The following is a 22,014-nucleotide window of genomic DNA, read 5'->3' as shown; positions in this document are numbered from 1 at the left end:
AAGGAAATGGGAAAGAAGTGTTTAAAAAGTTCCATTATTTGGCAGAAACACAAGTTTTAACACAAAATCCATGATCCAAATGCAAACTCATAATATCACAACAGAGATTTGACATTTTGGTCATATTTAGATTCAGCCTCCAACTGCTGGGTGAGGAGCGTTGTCACTTTATTATCACAAACCCCAGAGTCTGGAGCCTTATGAGGAGGAAATCATCACTTTCTTTGTTGCTGTTTTCTACGGTTCTCTTCTGTCTGATGACGTGTCGTCCCGATGATACTTTTCTCTGCCGTTAATCTGCAACTCCTCACAGTCCAGGATTGTGCCTTGACCTTCAGGTGGTGCTGGGTAATCCCGTTAGCCGCAGGCAGCCACTGTGTAAATCCCAGCACACTTGTGCCGGCTGTGGCGCACTCTGGTTCTCCCACCCCACCGGTATGCAGAGGCACCTGTAGACGCACAGGTAAGGAATACAAGTCTGTTACTCTACAAACTAAGAAATGCACAAATTCCTGCGTGGATAATTACTACCTGGGTGCAGAACTGTGATCGGTGAAGTTGCAGCAGAAGTGTGGTTTGCAGAAGATAAGAAGAAGTCATTGAGATATAATAGCTGGGGTTTGTGCTCATGTCTGGCTCTATTTCAGGACGGTGACATTTATGAAATGCTGAAGCCTCAATTGAATGAATCCTTCAAAAGGATGTTGATGTAGATGAAGAATTATATCTTCAGGGCCTCCTCCTCCTCATGATTTATGCTGGTTTGAGGATCTGTGGCTGGCGAGGACACACGTCAGAAGTTCGTCCCGGCTGTAGATTAGTTGGAGGACGGAGTGTTGCACTGTTGAATCTAAAGACTTTGAGATTAGGGCCTTGGTTGATCTCTGCTGGTGAAGAGTTTGTCGGGAATCACAAGAGGGATCACAACCACAGATCAAACTGCTTTGTAAAGAAGCTTTGTGTGTGTGTGTGTGTGTGTGGTTGTTCCATAATGAGATTGTGTGATAATTTTAACTTGTTGTTGCCCCTATTTTTTTTAAACATAAAAAAAAGATTGCCTCATTGAGGAAACTTTAAAAAGCAAACATGTTTTAATGCTTTAGTCTTCTGTAATATTTTACATTTGTCATCTTAATTAATCGTGATGCTGTTTTTGGTTTTTCTGTCTCTGGCTCATGAGACATGTCTCCACCCAGCAGACAGACGACAGGAGAGAATCTGCTGCAAGATGCAAACTCAGACCTTTCAGCTTTACATGATCCAAAAAACAGGGACATACCTTTTAATAGCAAGTTTTAAATGGACTCCAAACTTACCACCAACCTGTGATAATGGTTAATATTTAGAAACATTCTCTGCAGTTGTCGGTTGTCCTGGTCGCTCTTGACCTGCGTTTCCAGGAAATCCTCCAGGTCCAGTAGCTCTTTACCCCTTTGCTGAACTGGATTAGCTCAACCGGCTGATCAACTCTCACAGAGAATAGTACGCACATTTGAGATTAAGCCAGATAAGTGGTGTTCCTGCTCTGGCAATGTATATCGTGTGCTGCTGCATCAGTTCGATGTTAATGTGATTCTGGTTCGACCCTGTGTGGAGTCTGCAGCTGAGGCAGATTGTGTTGCTCTGCAGCCTGGGTGAGGTCAACCTCTGTCCCTTTATAGTCTCTGACTTCTGACTCCTGCTGGTTTGCATTCAAGAAAATATCTTAGTCTAGATAACAAAGTCATTTATTTATTTATATGTTATATGAGATCCCAACTATACCCGAAAGTTGGTTGTCAGACGTCATCAGCTCCAGTTGAGGGCTCTCAGTCTGAAACGTGAAGAGGCTGCTTCAACGAACCCACGAGGAGAGAGCGAACAGGAATAATCATCAGCGTTATCTACAATGTTTGATGAGGGGCTTGTTCAGAGGCTGACCGTGTGTGTGTGTCTGTGTGTGTGTGTGTGTGTGTGTACGTGTGTGTTTGTGTGTGTTCAACAGGATGTTTAACTGGGTGGTGAAAGTGGTGCCCCAACCCCCCGAAGCTCCAGATGAACCTGCCAAGACCCCTGCTGTATGACACACACACACACACACACACACACACACACACACACACACACACACACACACACACACACACACACACATCATCATCATCATCATCATTATCGTCATCATCATCATCATTATCGCCATCACACATACTTTGTATTTTCAGTGTTTCTCACTCTTTTCTCTCTCTGTCTCTCAGGTTCCCCCCAAAATCAGAGAGGGTGAGAAATACCTTCAGCGTGTTTTATACTATTTGTTCTGCACCTTTACGTATATATGTACATACACATAGTTTTACTGTACATACTGTAAACGTGAGAATGTGTCTAAAACACGAGTATTTTTGTTTTCAGTCATACCTTCAGTGAAGAGTCCTCCACTGAAAAACACAGAGGAAGTTTCAGAAGACAGGTAAATGTGACCCTCCAGTGTGTGTGTGTGTGTGTGTGTGTGTGTGTGTGTGTGTGTGTGTGTGTGTGTGTGTGTGTGTGTGTGTGTGTGTGTGTGTGTGTGTGTGTGTGTGTGTGTGTGTGTGTGTCTGTGTGTGTCTGTGTGTGTGTGTGTATGTGTAGACACTCTAACCATCTCTCCTGACCTCCCCTGCAGTCAGGCCCACACTGGAGTATTAGGCTGGTTGTCTAATGGGTTCGTCAGCACTCTGCCGCAGCCGTCCAACTCCCCTCGACTCGGCAGGGCCAATGACTCCAGGGTGAGTGGACAGACGTCTGAGTGGACGAGTAGTATATCTGCTTATACAGTAAATCAGGCTGATATTTGGTTTTCAATATAAATCATATTTTCTGTCCTAATGTTTTTCTCGTTCTTATTTCTCCCTCTTGTTCGTCCATCAGACAGAAGATGGAGAAAGGTACTTTACTGATTAGAGAAGTGGAGAATATTTTTTAAAAAGAAACACGATCCATCGCAGGCTAAATCGAACGGCTGCTTCTCTCCCGCAGGTCTGGAGTGATCGGCTGGGTCGCTCAGGGTCTGACCAAGGTTCTGCCTCAACCCGACGACAAGTACAGAGAGACCAACAACGAGGAGCACACCGAGGTCAGACCCACTAACAGCCCTCTTCAGGATTTTCTCCTCAGACCGACATAATAGGAGGAACATGCGTAAATGGATAAATTGATTGATTGTCCCAGAGGCTTATCAGACTAATCATGTGTATTCATCTCATAAAGGAAACTACAGGGTGATTATCCAGGTTTATCTCCTCCATTAACTTGCACTGCTACTTCAACCAGGTTCTTTGACCTTGTTTCCATAGAGCTGCAGTGATAAACATCCTTTTGTTCAGATCAATTGGTGGTGGAATTCAAATATATCTCGGTTTTAAGATTGATTTCATCTCAGTAATTTACTAATAAACAAGTTCCAATTGAACTTAAAACTGATCCCAATCGGTTCTCTGTGTCCTTTCTGCTGTTCTAGATCTATGATGTTGAAACAATGCCAGGTACGTTTCTTCATCATGTGTTTTTAACCGAAATATTTCAAAGTTCATCATGTACAGGGACTAATTTGAGAAGAAATGCATGAACGAATATTTGTGAATCTCATTTTTTAGTAAGAAATAATAAAGTTTTGTTACGTTAAAGTAAATTTGCCACTGATCATGGATTTCTCAGTCATCTTTTCCTCTAACTGAGGTTTCTGATTGGTCCAGATTTCGATCCCCTCCCACACATCCCAGTGGTGGAGCTGGTGTCAGATGACGAGGACGCAGACGCAGAAAGTCTGACCCCCCAGTTCCCCCCGAAGTGAGAACAAGTCCCCTCTTTACCACACGAGCACAATTATTCAGGCTGAACCTTCACACACCAACATATGACGACAACATATATATAGCATGTTGTTATGGTGCACACCAGAGTAACACACACACACACACACACACACACACACACATCAGAGCAGGCAGTTCAAACTTGTGTCTTTCTCTGTTGCAGTGTGGTGAAGTGGATAAAGGAGATCATCCCTCAGCCAGTTATACTGCCCCCTGGTGCTGTTATGATAGACAATTCACCCAAGGTGTCCCGCTCCCGCTCCTCTGTGGACAAAGGTATACACACACACACACACACACACACACACACACACACACACACACACACACACACACACACACGTGCAATTAATAACCATAGCACAAACACCACATATATGTCTCTCTCTCTCTTCTCTGCAGTTCTGTCTCCACCACCTGAGTCTCTCAGTGGAATCTCAATCGATACTGACAGCAAAGTGTCCCAGTAGGTTTTTTCTTTCCACAGATTCACTATAGTGTGACTGGTAATGTTATGGAGGGTTCTGTTATATTCCAGTATCCCAGTAACCGTTGAGCCAGCAATCAACAACAGCAGGGGGCTCAAACCGCAGCAACTAAATGGAAATCAGCCGTCGTTCATGTTGTTATTCATTTTATTTTAAACGTAAACTTAAAACCTTCCTCTTCAGTCTGGCTTTTGACTAAGAACTGATTTATTGTTTATTAACAGTTCACTCTCTTTTATCATTATTGACCACTTTTACTTATTCTTATATCTCTTTTATTTCAACGTCTGTTTACCTCTATTTATTATTTTTTATTCTTCTCATCTTTTTAGTTTTTATCTCCATTTTACGGCAATTGTTTTAATAGTTTCTCTTCTTGATTGACAGCTTAAGTACATTGGGTTAATTATATTAATTAATAAGTTGTCTCTCCACAGTGTGGTCGGCTGGTTCATGTCCGGTCTGGGCCTGAAGCTGCCTCAGCCTGCGATTGCCCCCAAAGACGAAATCGAGGTAAATTGTGTGAATAAATGAATGATTGTTGTTTCCTTCCTTCACCTCGTCTTCTGTATTGATCACAATCAGCTCTTACAACTGCTGTTTCTCTTTTCTCCCTCAGTGTGCAGCTCAAGTTCTTCAGAAAGGTGAGTTGAGGCTTCAGTCACTTACAGTTACTTTCCTGTGGTTGTAGAAAACCTTTTCCTGCCGGTACAAAGTGCCACAACTCACAGTTCAGTCAAATGGATCTATTCCTGTTTTCCCAGAGAAATAGAAACAGAAACATCTCTTTAAAAACATGGGGTTCTTTCGCTTCATTCATCCTCCTCTGGATCTGTGTAATATCTGGAAAATGACTGTAAATGTGTTTTCTGTTGAAGCGCCCTCTGGTTTTTCCCCCCATAGTTTTTGAAGAGGTGTTTTGGTCGGGTGGTCGGAGCCTAACTCAGTCCCTCTTCTCCTTCTGTTTCAGGGGGGAAGGCGCTGCGAGCCCCTTAAACAGCAGGAGGAGACGACTGGGGGATGCTCCGATTCCCACACACACACACACACACACACACACACACACACACACACACACACACACACACACACACACACACACAGCCACAGCTGATGTACAACGTGCAGCTCAGTACTGAAACTCTAGGCAGCTTTTAAAGAATATAGAGCTATATTCAACTCACCTTGCTGTACTCAGTACAGTTTGAAAATGAATGTATTACTGCTTCAAATGTGTGCACTGATATTTGCGCTGTAAGTAAAGTGTGTACTGTTTAGTCTGTAGGTGAATCTATGTGTTGATGTCTGTGAATTTGCACATTTTCTGTTTGACAGAAATATTTAGTGATTGACATATTTGACATTACTGTAGGTTTAATGCACGAATGGCTGCAGATGTTACATCTCTCTGGTGCTGTGCTTTAGCCAATGGAAATGTACACTATGTATATTCATGTTGCCATTTTCATATCCAGAAACAGAACATATTCAGGAACAAAGGCGATGTACCGGTCATGCATTTAAATGTAGTCTCTTCTTTTCCCGACCGAAATCCAGAAATATTGATTAAATGGCAGCTATTTAAATGTGCTATTGTATTATCTTTATATAAACTTATTTATCAATAGTTTACATTTACTTTAGGAGGAAAATAGACTAATTTTCGTATTCCTTCAAATCTATATTTTTTTGTTCAAGCAAAGTTGAGTTCAGTTCAGGGTCTTGACCATTTGTCAGTACGTGTAATATTTGAGGGTTTAAGTGAAGTTGTATGAGTACTACATGCAGGATGAGGCCAAATGTGATTCACTTGATTTGTATCCAAGGCCTTGAACTGTGACCTGTGGTGTTTGTTCCCGGGGGTTTGACCTGATTTGTAAGAACGGCACTTGATCACGTTTAAAAATGTTTTTTGACTGTGGAGCAGATGAAGTGGTAGAACACGTCAGTATAACGCTGTGATGTAAACACACTGCAGGAATAATAAAGATTCAGTGTGGAATGAATTATGTGGTGGTTTTTATCGATAGACAATTTGAAAAAATGTCTTCAAAAGCACATTTACTTACCTCCAGGAGTCGTCAACATCTCGACCTGAACTACTGATAGAGCAAGTAGAGACCAGACTGTAAATAAAGATGGACAACATGTCGCCACCTCCTCTCAAATGAAGCCCAAATAGACCCAGATACGAACGCTGCCATCTTGCACTGATGACCTCATTTGGAGCCAGAGTCTAGGTAGGGATTGAGGAGCCGCCATGTTGTCCATCTTTATCTACAGTCTATGGTACCAATCACATAAGCTGCTTTCAGACTGAACTCTGGACTTTCTGAATGCAAATGCATGAGTCAGTTGCTGCAGACGTTGAGTCAGTTGCTACAGACGTTGAGTCAGTTGCTACAGACGTTCTCCAGAGTTTCCAGGTGAGGATCCAGCAGGATTACGTCCGGAGAATTCACAGCTACAGACTTTGATTATGAGGGTCCTGACATGTGACGGATGCAAAACAAAACAAAAAACAAAATGTGGTGAAGAGGTCATTTTGGAAAGATTGATGATTACATACTTTATGTGTCCAAATAGACCTTTTACATCCAAATCCCAAACTAAATCCATCCCCAGTGCATCTATTGCCACTCACAAGTCGACCGTTGTCGCCCCCACAGCTTCATCCAAACTCAAACCTGACATGGTCCTAGAAGACGTGGACTCAGACAACGAGGGTCATCACAGACCTGCACCACCGTCCACATTGTTGACTCCCCCATCACCGATGACAAGCCAGCAGCAGGACACGATGCAGCAGACGCACTGCAGTTCACTGCCGGTGGCGCCCATCCCGGCCCAGGTGCAGGCTGATGCCAATCCAGTGCCAGTAGGACTTTCAGAGAACTCGACGAAGATATCTCAGGAAGATGCCGAGACTCAGACGGGCCGCTGGACGCCGTTTATTGAGAGCATCAAGAGGGAGGCTGAAGATTCGGCCTTTGCTACCATGGAGGAACGGTAAGAGGGTCACAACCAATCGTTTGACTTGGCTAATAAACGTGTTCTTTTCTGTGGTATCTAAAGTCTAAAGCTATAAGAGAGAAGAAATCCTAAATTGAATTTCCCCCATTATAAACACTGACTTCACAACATGCATCATATCAGTGTGTCCATGTCGTTCTCTAGTCTGCTGGTGGAGCGCGTGGAGATGACCCGTGTGGCCGAGGAGGTGGCCAGGCACGCGGCGGAGATGGCCGTCAGACAGATGGCCAGTGAGGGACACTCCATCAGGCTCTCGCTGGACAGTGCAGAGCTGCTGGAGGAGCCTGACGACGCTGAGTAAGACCATGTGCCCGTCAGAGAGAGAGAGAGAGAGAGAGAGAGAGAGAGAGAGAGAGAGAGAGAGAGAGAGAGAGAGAGATCAAGTCATTTTTGATAATAACTTATGGTTCTACTGTAAAATATCAAGCCTCAATTACACTTCTTTGTCACAAGGGTTTGATAACATCATAATTTTTTTTAAATATCAGCCGATATATTAGTATTGGAATTTTATTTCTCCTTAAAATCGATATTGGCATCAACCCCAAAAGAAAAAATGCAAATCCAGCTCTACTGCATAAGCTGCTGCTGAAGTTTTATTGTTTATTTGCACACTTTATCTCACAGAATAATAACATACATTTTTTCAACATATATCCTTTTATATCTCTAAATTTCTATCATTTCTATATTTTAAAATTTGTATACGTCTATATCTTTATATTTGAATGGTCTTTTTCCTTATTTATTACAATTTCCTAAATCTCAGACTGTGCCGCTGCAGTTTTGTCGTCTGCAGCTGCACAGTTGTCAAATAAAGAATCTTGCAGTCAAACTTCGCTCCGTCACGCTGATCCAGCTCCAGATGAACGAGCTGTCGTTGGCTCTGGCTCCAAATCCCGTGGGTTCTCGTTATGTGATCTCTGCCTCAGCATCACAGTCTGTGTGGCATCACACCGCCTCACCATAGCAACCACAGCTTCCCATGGCAACATGTGTGCCGTCCCCCTCTCCCCCTCTCAGCCGTTCCTCTGGTAACACCTGCTCGCTGCTTCAGGAGGAACAGGGAACATGACAGACGGAGATGTTACGGAACATTGTCCCTGTTGTTTTTCTAACATTTACAAAGTCGCCTGAATTGGTTCATGAGCTGGTGTCACTTTGATGCTCGTGGACATTTTCAGTTTGGACTGTTGACGATTAACGCGTGTGAACAAGTGAGTATCTGATGAGAGAACGTCGTGTTTAGATAATGGGCTGATATGTTATTGTGTTATTAATTCTTATTTAACTCGTTATCATCCTGATGTAAAGAGATTATATAAGCTTGACCGACAGGTGATCACCGAGACGTTGTGATAACACTAGAGAGGAAACAGTAACTAGGCTACGAGGTCACAGTGAGGTGAGGTCATACTTCTCAGTTTTCTATTATCAGGTTGAAAGTGTTTTAGTTTTACAAAACGTGATACAGCTTTAATAAATCTATCGTGTTTTTTGTTTTTGCTATTTTGTGACATCTGTCCCATCCTCCCTTATCCTTTCTTGATCCGTCCTCTCCTCCCTCTCCTCTCTCCTCTCCTCTCCTCTCCTCTCCTCTCCCTCTCTCCTCTCCTGTCCTCTCTCCCTCCTCTCCTCCCTCTCCTCTCCTCTCTCCTCTCTCCTCTCCTCTCCTCTCCCCCCTCTCCTCTCCTCTCCCCCTCTCCTCTCCTCCCTCCTCTCCTCTCCTCTCCTCTCCCTCTCCTCTCCTCTCCCTCCCTCCTCTCCTCCCTCTCCTCTCCTCTCCCTCCCTCTCCTCCCTCTCCTCTCCCTCTCTCCTCTCCTCCCTCTCCTCTCCCCTCTCTCCCTCCCTCTCCTCTCCTCTCCTCTCTCTCCTCTCCTCCTCTCCTCTCCTCACCTGTCTTGCAGAAATGAAGAGAGTCTTGCAGAGGACGATGAAGACCTAGAAGAGGCTGTGGTACCTACCTTATTAGAACTAGGTATAAAGATACATATACATATAACCTGCGTGCACCACTGCCCGTGTTGTTCTTGCAGTTTTTTCAGTTTACTCCTCCCAAAGGTGAAAGTCACAAACTCTAAGTAGACAGCAGAATACTCCAGAATACTCTGTAGTCCAAGTACACTCTATAGATTCTAAATATCTGTTAATCGCCATCTAGAGCTAAAGGAGGATGCAGAGCCACAGCGGACGTCCCCCTCCCCACCTCCAAGTCCTGAACCCGTTAAGATCTCTGAACCAGAGCCAAAACCTGAGCCAGAACCTGAACCTGAACCTGAATCAGAACCAGAACCAGAACCAGAAGCAGTGACTAAGACCCATGAAGCCAAATCCAACGCTCAGCCTGTGACGCAGCAGCCACAGAAAGCAGAGCCAATCGGAGAAGTCACTGACGCTGACAAAGCTGCAGAGAAAGTAAGAACAGAAAGAAAAAATTAACAATACAATAAATGACATTAAATAAGCATTTTCCAGAATGTAACTGTTGCACCTATGCTTTGTTTTTTGTAGGAGGAGGAAGATACTGGGGATGACTGTGGTGGTATGTCTTCTATTTTATTATGTTAGCTATTTTTTCATCCAGAAAATCTTTCTCAACACAGATTATATTGCTGCTGTTAGAGTCATATCACTGCTGGTTGAGTTATATTGAACTCAGAAGCTGCTTAATTGTCATTCGACACACTTTTCTACACCCAGACCAGCACGACTGTATTTTACTCCATCACAGCCATGAGCCAGGAGGGGTCGAGCAAATCAATGCACATCACTACATCACAAAATAATTTTCTTTATCTGAAAGAACTTAGTAAATCATATGGGCAGTGTTTTCATTGTCAGAGAGAGGTTGTAAAAACACTTTTGATTTCATTATTAAACTGCAGCAGGTCAGAGGTCGTGACCCGAGTCCGTCATACGTGGCCCAGGACACAAGATTGTGGCCTCATGCGTCCTGGACCATCTCTGAATGTGATCAGATCAGACTGGATGTTAGAACCAGGTCTGAACAGGGTCCCTGTCAGTCAGGCTGATATCAGTAGATCTGGGGACTGTGGGTGTGAACATTATCTGATTGTGACATTGTTAGTACTTTGCTGTCTGACTATTGGCCGAGTCAATCTCCCATCATGCTTCTGTTCTGCCTGACTGTGTATCTGCGTATCCTCCTGTCTCTTCCATAGCTCCAGTCAGCTGTGATACATTTAAGAGCTGCCTGATGCGCATTCCTCACACCTCCGAGTGCCTCGGCAATATCAACGCGTTCTTCAAAGAGAACGGCATCTCCCCCCCGAAAATACCCTCCATGCCCAAGCTACCCACCCAGTTCTCTGATGTGACCCAGTACTTGCCCTCCCTCCCCCCTGAATTACGCCAGGAGTTCTCCCAGATCAGACTCACGCAGATCCCCCGAAACATCTCGCAGTACCTGACCGACTGTTTGCCCAAAAGCTCGGAGGGTTCGGCCGACTCCACTCTGTCCAGTCTCGCCCAGAGCTTCTCAAGCATCCCGCAGAAGCTCTCCCAGTTCCCCACCCGGACGCAGCAGTACTTCAGCAACGTCCGGAACCGCCTCAACAGCCTTATGCCTCAAGATGCCTAAGAAACAACAACAGCAAAAACAGAAGAAAGACAAGAACCCGCAAGACGTAGAACTCAACCGGCTCGTCCGACACTCCCCTCTCTCTCCTCCTCACCATCCTCACCTCCGGTCCCGCTCCCCGTCTCCATCCTCCCCCAATGGTAGCACCCTCGAGTTGCCCAATGTGCCGTCCTATCCGCGCCTGCCACCGATTGTCAGCCCCCCGTCAAAGCAGCTCAACGCCACATCCCGCCAGCTGTCGGGTCTGTCCAACCCGGCCTTCTTCATCGAAGATGACTCAGACGTTTCGCCAGTCAGACCCGCAGGTGAATCTGCAACAGTAGAAAGTTAATTGTCTTCGTGTGATTCCTTGAACACTGTGAACATTTATGAACTCAGTCACATCTGATACATGAAATCAAATTGATAAGTCAACTAACTCTGATGTTTAATTAACATCTGATTGACACATCGACAAAGAAATTAGAAGCTGAGTTCAAATGTCACAGCAAATTCACAAAATGGTTGTTTTGGTGTCGTGGTTGTGGGTTTTTGTATCAGTTTGCGTTTCCCTTGTCGTGTTTCAAGAAATCTTACCAACATTATTAAGTTTGATCAGTTGCGCTCTGAAGGAAAGAAATTAGTGTTTTAGATAAAAAACATTTTATGTAAAGGAGACATTTAGACTTTTAATTCGTGTTATTACTAGATTTATTTATGACTTGGCAGAACTTTTATTTCCACAAAAAACTATATAAACACAATAGAAGAGAGAAAAACTGTAAAAGCATCATGTCTCCTATAAAGAAGCCGGAAATCTGCCAGTGTACCGTGATTCATAAGAGCCAGACTCATGTGATAAATGTCCTCTCAGCCGTCGGTCTTATTCATGAGGGACCAGTTTAGAGGTGGATCTTCTTGTTACGCAGCACATGCAACATTATGGTACATTACATCTGGACTCGATGACAATAAATGTCTGTCTCCCTCTCCAGAGAGCTCCAGCCTCAGCATTCGTCCAGCCGTCAATGTGGAGGACGTGGACTCAGACCATGAGAGAAAAGGAGAAGGAGCAGGAGGAGGAAGAGGAGGAAGAGGAGGAGGGGAGGAACAGAGTGCTATCCCCAAAATCCTCACCCCACAGGACCCCAAATTTACAACCCTCACTGTCCCTGTGACCCCGTCTGGAGGTCGTCAGAGGTGAGAAATCGCTGCAAGTCACAAATTATAGAGAATATGAAACATTTTACTGTTACCTTGGGGTTTCGATATGTGAAGACAACATTAGTGTAGGTAGCTCTGTTTCTACATTATTAACAGACCTTTAACCATTGACGTCCTTTCTTCTCCCCACACTTTGCATCCACAGTAAAGGAGATAAAGAGTAAGGAACCTGCATGGACTGAGATGTAGTAGCCTCCAGTGGACAGTGTGCTTTTCATTTACAAATACACACGTGCATAACTTCTATAGCATTCACGGCAAAACTTTTTAGAAGACATTTGTCATGGTGTGTGCAAGTGAAGCATTTTCATCCAAAAGGAGAGCGAATCAAATATTTATGACGATATTTCTGGAAAAATCTAACAAAAACTAAGAATTTCTGAAACAACATAATTAAGTTTCTCATTTTGGAACGAATCACTTCCCAGTTTCCCAGTTTGGTGCTGAAACACCCTCCTCTGTTCCTCCTACATACTGAAGCCAGTATATCGCTGACCTGCAGAAACCATGTGTGTACAACAAGTAAAATGTTTTATGAAAATCGAGACTTTCATAAAAACTACAACTACAAACGACAATCAGAGCAGAGACAATCACACGCACAGACACACACGTTGTTAATGCAGAACAAGGCGTCTTTGTGAAGCTGGAAGGTGTTTCTGAGTCACTGAGTGGTTCTTGTCTTGTGTTCTTGTCTTGTGTTGTTGTTGTTGTGCTGTTCTTTTGTGTCAAGTGTGAAAGAAATGTTTAATTTTGCACGGCATCTACAGACTCATGTGCTTTTGTCCACTGCATGCATTTTGAAGTAGCGTAGCAAAAAGTCAATAAACCGATGCATCACGATCTTGCACTTGCATCATCAATGTGTCTCTGTAGAGAACTGGAGGTGATTATGTCTTCACTTGTTTTCTGGATTAACGTCGTGCACGCACAAACACACACACGCACACACACACACTCTCTCTCTCCCTGTCTTTCTTTCATGAACACACACTCACTCTCTCACCTGCTCTGGCCCTGTCAGCAGTAGTGGAAGGAATCATAGGACCATCTGGACAAAGATGTAAGATATCCAACCTTTATTAAATATCAATCATTAGTGTCCATCCATCTTTTCATCCACACATTGTGCTGCTCCGTGATTATCCATCAACATTCATTCATTAAATCCCTGATTTATCCCATCATCTGAATGGAGAAGTTTTTACTCATTCATTCCATTTTAATTTCAGTCTACATTAATCTGCATTTCTCACAGTCACAAACACATGTGGTTTTTCTTGTTGTTTTACTTTTTGCCTTTGACAAAGTTTGTCATTGTTTTGACACAACTCATCATTTAGAGAAGGAAGAATGATTCTATGTCTTTTTAGAATTTACAAATACCACTTCACATCGTGTATGAAGTGCCACAGAAATAGTAATAGTTGTAAAATAATTGTTACTAATAATTGTATTATATATAGTTATATATAGTTTAGTTTAATGGGAATACAAAATAGGGAATTATAAAACAATTTACAGGAAAAATCGTTAAATTGTTCATATTGAAAATGGGTTTACAAAAACAACACGTGAAACCCAATGTCAGTAAAGTATCTCTGATTCTGATCTAATTGGACAATTTGTTAAGAATGAATGAAATGCGTTAATATGACACTTGTCTGTAAATCACACAGGAGAAGCAGCACCGTCTCAATACTGAACCAATGATGTCACTGTTTCTATTCTACTTTAACAGCAGGAAGCTTCAATCTCAAAGTGAAGATGACGAGGATGAAGGAAACTTCCCAGCCAGGGCCTGGCCCAGCCAGACCAGCCTGCACGACACAGATGACGTGTGAGTACTCTCCACACACACACACACACATGCACACAGACACACACACACACATCTGATTTTATCTCTGACTTCATTTCACAGTCTGAAAGAACGTCCGGCGTCCTCGGCCAGTCAGACCAGCACGGTGGTGAACGATCGGTTGCAGGAGCTGGTGCGGATGTTTAAAGAGAGAACGGAGAAGGCCAAGGAGAAACTCATTGACCCTGACAGCTCAGACGAAGACAGCACCGTCCCCTGTGAGTCTGAGCTTTTTCTTTTCCTCATGCAAATGTCAGACTCGGGTTCCAAAGTTCATCCAAGAATGTACATGTTCAATCATTCTTTTGTCTCCCCTTCGTCCCGTCTCCCCTCCTTCCAGCACCTCCTCAGCCGGCTCCTGCAGGGCAGCTGCTGGTGGGAGAGAAGGAGGCACAGGCAGGTCCATCAGGAGGAAGAGGAGGAGGAGGAGAAGAAGGAGGAGGAGTGGAGAGTGAGGCGGAGGAGGAGCAGGCGAGGGGCTGCTGCAATGGGAAAGCTCCTCGGTGCATTCTTGCCTGTTTTCACTATCGTTTCCCTGCCAGCATCGACGCCTTCACCAGTGAGAATCCAGCCGAATACTCCACCGTCTCCAGAACTCACAATGCAGAAGAGTCTGCTTCATGCAAAATACTTAGTCAACATCTTTACTTTTCAGCCACAAAGTTCTGAACCCATTTGAAACAGACAGAAAACTGTACAGAACAAGGGAGAAAACACAAATTAAATTAAATTAAATCAAACCAAACACAATAAATACACACAAAAATATATATAGAATGAAACATCTATGTAAGTGATGATGGAAAATAATAGAAAATTGCTACTTCAGTTTCACTTTCTATGAATTTCATAAAACTGCAGCATATTTCACTGAACTTATTTACTACTACTTCATTACTACAGAATGAGGACACCTCCCTCACCTCCCTCACCTCCCTCACCTCCCTCACCTCCCTCACCTCCCTCACCTCTCCTCCCTCTCCTCTCCCTGCAGACCTGATGTATGTGCTGTGGATGTTCCTGGTTTCTCTCGCGTGGAACTGGAACGCCTGGTTCATCCCCGTGCGCTGGGCCTTCCCCTATCAGACTCCGGACAACATTTACTACTGGCTGCTGACCGACTACCTGTGTGACCTCATCTACATCCTGGACATCACCATCTTCCAGCCACGTCTGCAGTTTGTTCGTGGGGGGGACATCGTGGTGAGTGTGGCACGAGAAGCTCCGGCTCTATCTTGTGGTGGGACCATAGACTGTTTATAAAGATGGACGACAAAACCGCTCCTGGTGGCTGGCTGGGAATTGGGTAATTCACCCTGCCTCCCCAGTGTCAGTGGATTCTCTGGCTCCAAATGACGTCTTCTGTGAAAGATGGTAACGTTCTCATCCGGGATATTTTGGCTTCATTTCTGGATAGTGAGAAGAAGTGGAGACGTGTCGTCCATCTTTAATTACAGTCTACGTGTGGGACTAACAGAAGTTCCTCTGTCAGAGACTTTCTCTTATGAAACATTCCCTGTGACATTTACATTACTATGCTTTTATTTGTTCACGTGATTGTTGATCTGTAATTGTTTTGTTCTCTTTACAGAGCGACAAAAAGGACATGAGAAAGAATTACATGAAGACCAAACGCTTCAAGGTAAATGACTATAAAAGTATCAGTCTGTTCGTTTTCTCTACTCTTATATAGAGTAATCAATCATCAGAGCAGTTTGATCAGACGGGGATTTTACCCTCCTGCTTTTCAGTTTGATGTCGCCAGCCTCGTTCCCCTGGAGCTCTTCTACTTCAAGACCGGCATCAACCCCCTGCTCCGTTTACCACGGCTGCTGAAGGTGAGGCTCTGATTCTTATATCATATATCATATCTCTATATTACGAATCAAAACATACACTCGTACTTTTCATTGAATTTCTTTTGAGGAAAAACATGAGTGAACCTGCATCTTTCTTCCATCTATTTTCTTTCTCATTTTTTCTGTTCTCTCTCTTCATCCAGATCAACTCCTTCTTCGAGTTCAACGAGCGTCTGGAGGCCATCTTGACTAAAGCCTACATCTACAGGTGGGCTGCAGACTAATGTAAATACTTTCCTGTTCTGTTCTTCCTCCTCATTACATCCTGGTAAAATACTGACAGGAACCATGAGCACTGAAATCTGTTCTCTCACCTTCACCTCTGTATCCTGGAGACACAGTTTCCATACAGCTGATGTAATATCTGGATTTCAGTGCATTCACATGTTCCACTGTCTCACTGTCTTTCAGGGTGATCCGTACCACCACCTATCTTCTGTACTGTCTCCACTGTAACGCCTGTCTCTACTACTGGGGCTCGGCCTTCACAGGACTGGGTTCCACTAAGTGGGTTTACAATGGAGAGGGCAACAGGTTGGTGGAACAAACACACACACACACAAATCAATGAAAGGTTTTGGATGGAAGGAGGTTTAAGGGGTTTAAGACAAGCAAAGTGCAGAGAGGAAGATGTTTCTGAAACCCTCTTGTTTGTGTGATCGCACCGTGGCCGTTTTCTCACGGCGCAGGACTGGAGTCTTCAGGCGTGGAGGCAAACACCGCTGAAGCAGAGACGATCGTCAGAAGTCAGCAAGCGTGTCACATTAGAATTTGGCTTCTAGCACTTTTTAGCATTTTTTTTAAAGTTTAGCCGGCTCTTACTTGCTTTTCCAGGATTCCCAGAGCTTTAACTAGTAAACTGGAGCAGGGCCACTCCTCAACGACACCTCTAATCACCTGTCATTACATACCCGGCCCGTCCCTCCATCTTCATCCGTCCCTCTACACTTCCCTTCATCCTTTTACCCCCTCGTCCCTCGTCCCTCGTCCCTTCCTGTTCAGTTTGGTACATATTTGCACATCCCATTCTGTCTACTGCCTGAGGGTCCCCGTAATCAGCTCAAGCTGAATCATGCCTGAGATGGAACCCCCCCCCACACACACACACTGAGTCTCTGTCCATCCAATCTTCTGTGCAACGTCCTGAATCTTCATCTCCGCTCAACATCCAGTCATCTGATGAATCAATTTTCCTTTAAAAAACTTTGAATTACAGATTTTTTGTGGCATGGTCCAAAGCTGCTCATTGAGGCACACACAGATTCCCCTGATGAACACCCTCCCTACCCCTATTTTAGTTTCACCTTTTGACATTAGTTTTGCAGCTGATTAAAATCCCTTAATGATTCCAAGACATGATCTTTGTTCTTTCCCTTTGCTCAGTTACATTCGCTGTTACTACTTTGCGGTGAAGACCCTGATCACCATCGGAGGTCTACCAGACCCCACCACCCTGTTTGAGATCGTCTTTCAACTCATCAACTACTTTGTTGGAGTCTTTGCCTTCTCTATCATGATAGGACAGGTAGATCTATCTCACATTGAAAGCTGCAGTGTGTTATTGAACAGCTTTGCACAATAATGGTGTTAAATTGTCTTTCTCAGATGCGTGATGTGGTCGGTGCAGCCACCGCGGGTCAGACCTACTACCGCACGTGCATGGACAACACTATTAAATACATGTCGTCATACCGCATCCCTAAAGACGTCCAGAACCGCGTGAAGACCTGGTACAACTACACCTGGCAGTCTCAAGGCATGCTGGGTAAGGAGAACAAACAGAGCGTGCACGGTCATGTACATCCGAGCTTTCAGTCACACTCCTGTTGTTTTCCATCCAGACGAGCAGGAGCTGCTGTGTCAGCTGCCGGATAAAATGCGTCTGGACATTGCTATAGATGTCAACTACTCCATCGTGAGCAAAGTCCCACTGTTCCAGGTATAGATTAATAAAGATGTGAAAAGAATTGTATTTTCTAAAACTTCCAGTACAGAAAGTCAAGTCCAGATGTGTTATGGTGCTTGTGTACTCGTCATATTGCAGTAAGATGCACTATAGAGAGACTGGTGGACAGTGTAGCTTCAGAAACAATACTCTAGTTTGGTCTGATTTCCCTCTTGCAGGGTTGTGACAGACAGATGATCTTTGATATGCTGAAAAGCCTTCGCTCTGTCGTCTACCTGCCGGGAGACTACGTCTGCAAGAAGGTACAAACCGGCCTGTGTTTGATTTGTGGAAGACTTGCGTCCATCTCTTCCTCTCTTCATCTGACTCTCTCTCTCTCTCCTCTGTTTCTCAGGGTGAGGTGGGGCGGGAGATGTACATCATTAAAGCGGGGGAGGTGCAGGTGGTTGGGGGACCTGATGGGAAGACGGTGTTCGTCACTCTCAGAGCAGGATCCGTTTTTGGAGAGATCAGGTACGAAGGTTTTTAAGCCTTGAATCGCAGACCAAAAAAACTGCTTTAATCTACGGATACATATATCACATGTTTGCATTCACGTCACTTTCAATGCACTTGAAAAGGTAATTTCTAACATTTCTGATTGATTTGATTTGTCAATGAATGGTGTTATATCAATCAAGTTTGATTGACTGATCAAATCAGTAAATATGACACACAAGTGTCCTGTTTAGGTTCCGTCTGTTGCCCTGAAACTTCTATTTAAACATGATTTTAAACCATGTAATTATCTCTCCTCTCTCACTGATTGGCAGTTTGCTTTCAGTAGGCGGGGGTAATAGGCGCACAGCCAATGTGATTGCTCATGGATTTGCCAATCTCTTCATCCTGGACAAGAAAGACCTGAACGAGATCCTGGTCCACTACCCCGAGTCCAAGAAACTGCTCCGCAAGAAGGCCAGGTTAAACATAACCACACAGAAATGACTGTCTCTGTCCTGTGTCTGTCCCGTGTCCGAACTGTACGACTTTCCCATGGATTCCACTGCTCTGGCTGCATGTTTGTACTTCTTACAATCTGACTGAAGTCATTGTCTCAACCACAGGAAGATGCTGACCAAGGGAAAGAAACCTGAGCCCAAAGAAGAGGCGAAGGAAGCACCTCCTGCACCGTCGACTGCCGTCAGGCCGGAGACTCCCAGACTGCTGAGAGCCGCCCTGGAGATGACCGAGAAGTCGACTGGACTGAAAGGAGCTCTGGCTGAAGTCAGAGAGAGGACCAACAAGTCCTTCATCTCATTACATGTGAATAAAATAATGAACGTGCATGTGCTGCAATAAAAACAATGAGGGAGTACGTATGTCACAGACACACAAAGCATTAATTCTTCTCTCCTCTTTCAGCCCTCCATCGCTTCCTCCATGCCTCCTCCGTCTCCCACCTCCAGCTCTGGACCCGACAGAGACGGGGACACGCCCTCACCCGTCTTTGCCGGCTCTGCGACATTCCGCTCTGCTTCCCGCTGCCATAGCAACGGCTCTTTGGGGCCTCGCTCCGCATCACAGTGCTGCAGCCACGCAGACGAAACGCTCGCCACGGACCAAAGCGAGGAGGACGTCTGTGAGGACGAAGGGAGCGGGGCCGAGAAGAGGAAAGGTCGGAGGAGTTAGGAAGGAAGGGGAGCGAGGTGAGGAAGGTGGGGGCAGAGAAAAACACATGTGGGTGCAAGAAGACGGAGGGAAATGGAGGAATTATCAGGGAATAAAGAAACTGCTTTGAGAGTGAAAGACAGAAGAGGTGAAGTAAATGAAGACGTTCATAAGCTGTAATGTCTCATTCTCAGACGCATCTGATTACGTCATTGCAAAGAATCAAAGTCCTTTTTCACCCATGATGCACTTAATCCCTTTTGTGCATTATCACCCAGGATTTACAGGAAGCCACGCCTCTGCAATCAACCCATAAACTTAAATAGCTGATATGTTTTGTTACGTGTGTCTTATATCAGCGATGTCTCGTCGCTCTGGACCACGGGAAAAACCTCCACCTTTATCCGTCTCATTATGAGTTCATCTAATGTAAGGAACAAGCCATCCCTCGTCTGGTGTCGTACCGAGTTCAAACAACTGAATTCATCGGAGCCGCGATGAGTGAATTCTGTGTTGGATGCAAAGATGGATGACGGCTCCTAAAAAGTGAAGCCAAACTTCTTTGATCGCCCCCTGGTGGCTGGCTGCATGTCAGTAGACGGGGCTTGGGCCAAACTGAAAAGTCAAAATCGATTTTTCAAAGATGGTTTCTATGGATCGACTTCGATGCAGCGGCTCTATTCCCCCGATCGCTACTGCACAAACTCCAAATGATGTAATCTTCGCAAGATTGCAGTGTTCGTATCTGGAGACATGTCGTCCATCTTTACATCCAGTCTATGGCTGGATGGCGTAGTTAAGCCATAATGTACCGAGCTGAACTTCTTGTCTTTGCACAACATCCAAAATGTTTTTGCTGTTGTTGTCGACTAAATGTTTACAGATTCTTTTGTAAACTTCAATTTGCCTTATCTTGTCTTTGTCATTTAACTTGTGACTTGTGTTGTGTCGGTGTGACTAGCGCGCGCTGCGTATGTTTTTACAGACCAAACAACATGATCATCTGTGTTTCCATCATAAGACACAGTATGTTAGCAGTATATGTAATAAGATACTGAGAATCATATATTTACCACAGCAAGCTCAAAAATAATCTATCCTCTTATTGCCTCAATGCTGGATTTAACATGTTAATGTATGTATATAATCTCAAAGGGATCAACTCATCACAAACTATCAGTACATTTAATTTAATTGCTTTACAATTTTGTTTTGTTTTGTACAATTATCTAAATATATTTGTGGTGAATCACAGTTTTGCAGCATCATGAGATGTACATACATTCTATAAATGTGTATTTTGTGCTGTTAATGTGTTTTATGACTCAGTGACAGTGTAAGAAATGTCTTTTTGTATAGATGGTTTGATTATATAAAGTCTCAGAAGATAAACCAGCTAAACATACTGCCAGACAGACTGTAGAGAGGAATGCGTGTGTGTGCGTGTGTGTGTGTGTGTGTGTGTGTGTTATAGTGAGTCAGAGAGAGATATGATTGCATATAATGCACTATAATGAATGTGTGTGTACATAATAATGTCTTTAAACCTGATTTTGTCACTGATGTAGCTTTATCTCTTGTGAATTTTGCTTAAATAAATGACTGTTCATATTTCCTCCTGAGTGAATGAGTCATCGTCATGTGGGTCAAAGAGCCTGACTAACAACACGAGAAACTGAAAACCAACTAACCACAAACAGCTGTGACGCATGTGCTGCCGGCCACTAGTTCTGATTTCAGACTATATGAATTCATTTAGAATAATTCCTGTTAATCCAAACTGCATATCTGACGCTTTCTAATTTTCACTGGTGGAGAAAGTATTCAGGTCAATATGGAAATACAAGAAAGAGTCAAAATATACAAAAGTCAAAGTAAAGAATGGCTCATGTCAGAATAATAAAGTACTGAAGCATCATGCTCTGAACTGCAGCTGGTAAAAGTGGGTTATTGTTTACTTGGTAAAATACAGTTTAATCCACGATAATGCATCACAATTCATTAGTTGATCATATTTTGTATTGATAATCTGACCGTGACTACAGCTGTTAACCATGAAACTAAGTAGAAGGAGAATATAAGAACCAGTCCTGACCTCTGGGGGCCTGAAGCCAAACTGGTGCCCTCCCATTTCATCCATATCACATGTGAACCGTGAATTCTCCCCTCGAGCTCCCCTCTACAACCCTCCCTCCCCTGAGAACACATGTTTACCTGATTACCACACTTCACACGCACACTCATGGAGAACAGCAGCACATTTTGTTTTCCGTCGATTTTTCGAGGTAAAAGTTTGAAGCTGCAGAGGAAAAGAAAAAACGTGTGTGAGCACCCACACCCTCCTTCACCTGAAGGTTTGCATGTGGGTCATTAACAGTCTGTTTACCCTTCAAATAACCAGAGGCTCTGCTCGTGACCGAACAGGCGAGGCAGGCGACTGCTCGGGGAAGTGAGGGCGGACAAACCTAACTCCACTGTGGTGTCTCGTAATGTGGCCAGTGAGACCCCCCTTTATATTTATATTTTAAAAATTAGAAGATTAAGATATGATAAGATAAAATAAAATAAGATAATCCTTTATT

At 44.0% G+C, this 22,014-nt stretch overlaps 1 protein-coding gene across 1 annotated transcript; it reads left to right on the top strand.

Annotated features, from left to right (window-relative positions):
• Positions 1-323: 323 nt before the first annotated feature.
• Positions 324-21,047, top strand: LOC118110267 (cyclic nucleotide-gated cation channel beta-1-like). Its single transcript, XM_047340078.1, is given in 39 exon segments — positions 324-463; positions 1,985-2,057; positions 2,238-2,259; positions 2,392-2,449; positions 2,645-2,747; positions 2,890-2,906; positions 2,998-3,094; positions 3,479-3,503; positions 3,714-3,807; positions 3,997-4,109; positions 4,236-4,299; positions 4,759-4,834; positions 4,941-4,965; positions 6,991-7,330; positions 7,499-7,651; positions 9,263-9,333; positions 9,517-9,770; positions 9,867-9,897; positions 10,538-10,952; positions 10,954-11,261; positions 11,931-12,135; positions 12,305-12,319; positions 13,184-13,222; positions 13,901-13,999; positions 14,084-14,238; positions 14,361-14,579; positions 15,015-15,223; positions 15,612-15,662; positions 15,772-15,858; positions 16,023-16,087; positions 16,291-16,413; positions 17,263-17,404; positions 17,485-17,644; positions 17,721-17,818; positions 18,004-18,087; positions 18,180-18,298; positions 18,598-18,744; positions 18,889-19,087; positions 19,187-21,047. Coding segments are annotated over 38 exon segments (4,821 nt in total). The 5' UTR covers positions 324-463; position 1,985; the 3' UTR covers positions 19,454-21,047.
• The last annotated feature ends 967 nt before the right edge of the window (positions 21,048-22,014 follow it).

This window comes from Hippoglossus stenolepis, chromosome 5, assembly GCF_022539355.2.
Source record: "Hippoglossus stenolepis isolate QCI-W04-F060 chromosome 5, HSTE1.2, whole genome shotgun sequence".
Lineage (NCBI taxonomy): Eukaryota > Metazoa > Chordata > Actinopteri > Pleuronectiformes > Pleuronectidae > Hippoglossus > Hippoglossus stenolepis.
The sequence above is the reverse complement of the archived record's forward strand: the minus strand, read 5'-3'. Positions and strand labels throughout refer to the sequence as shown.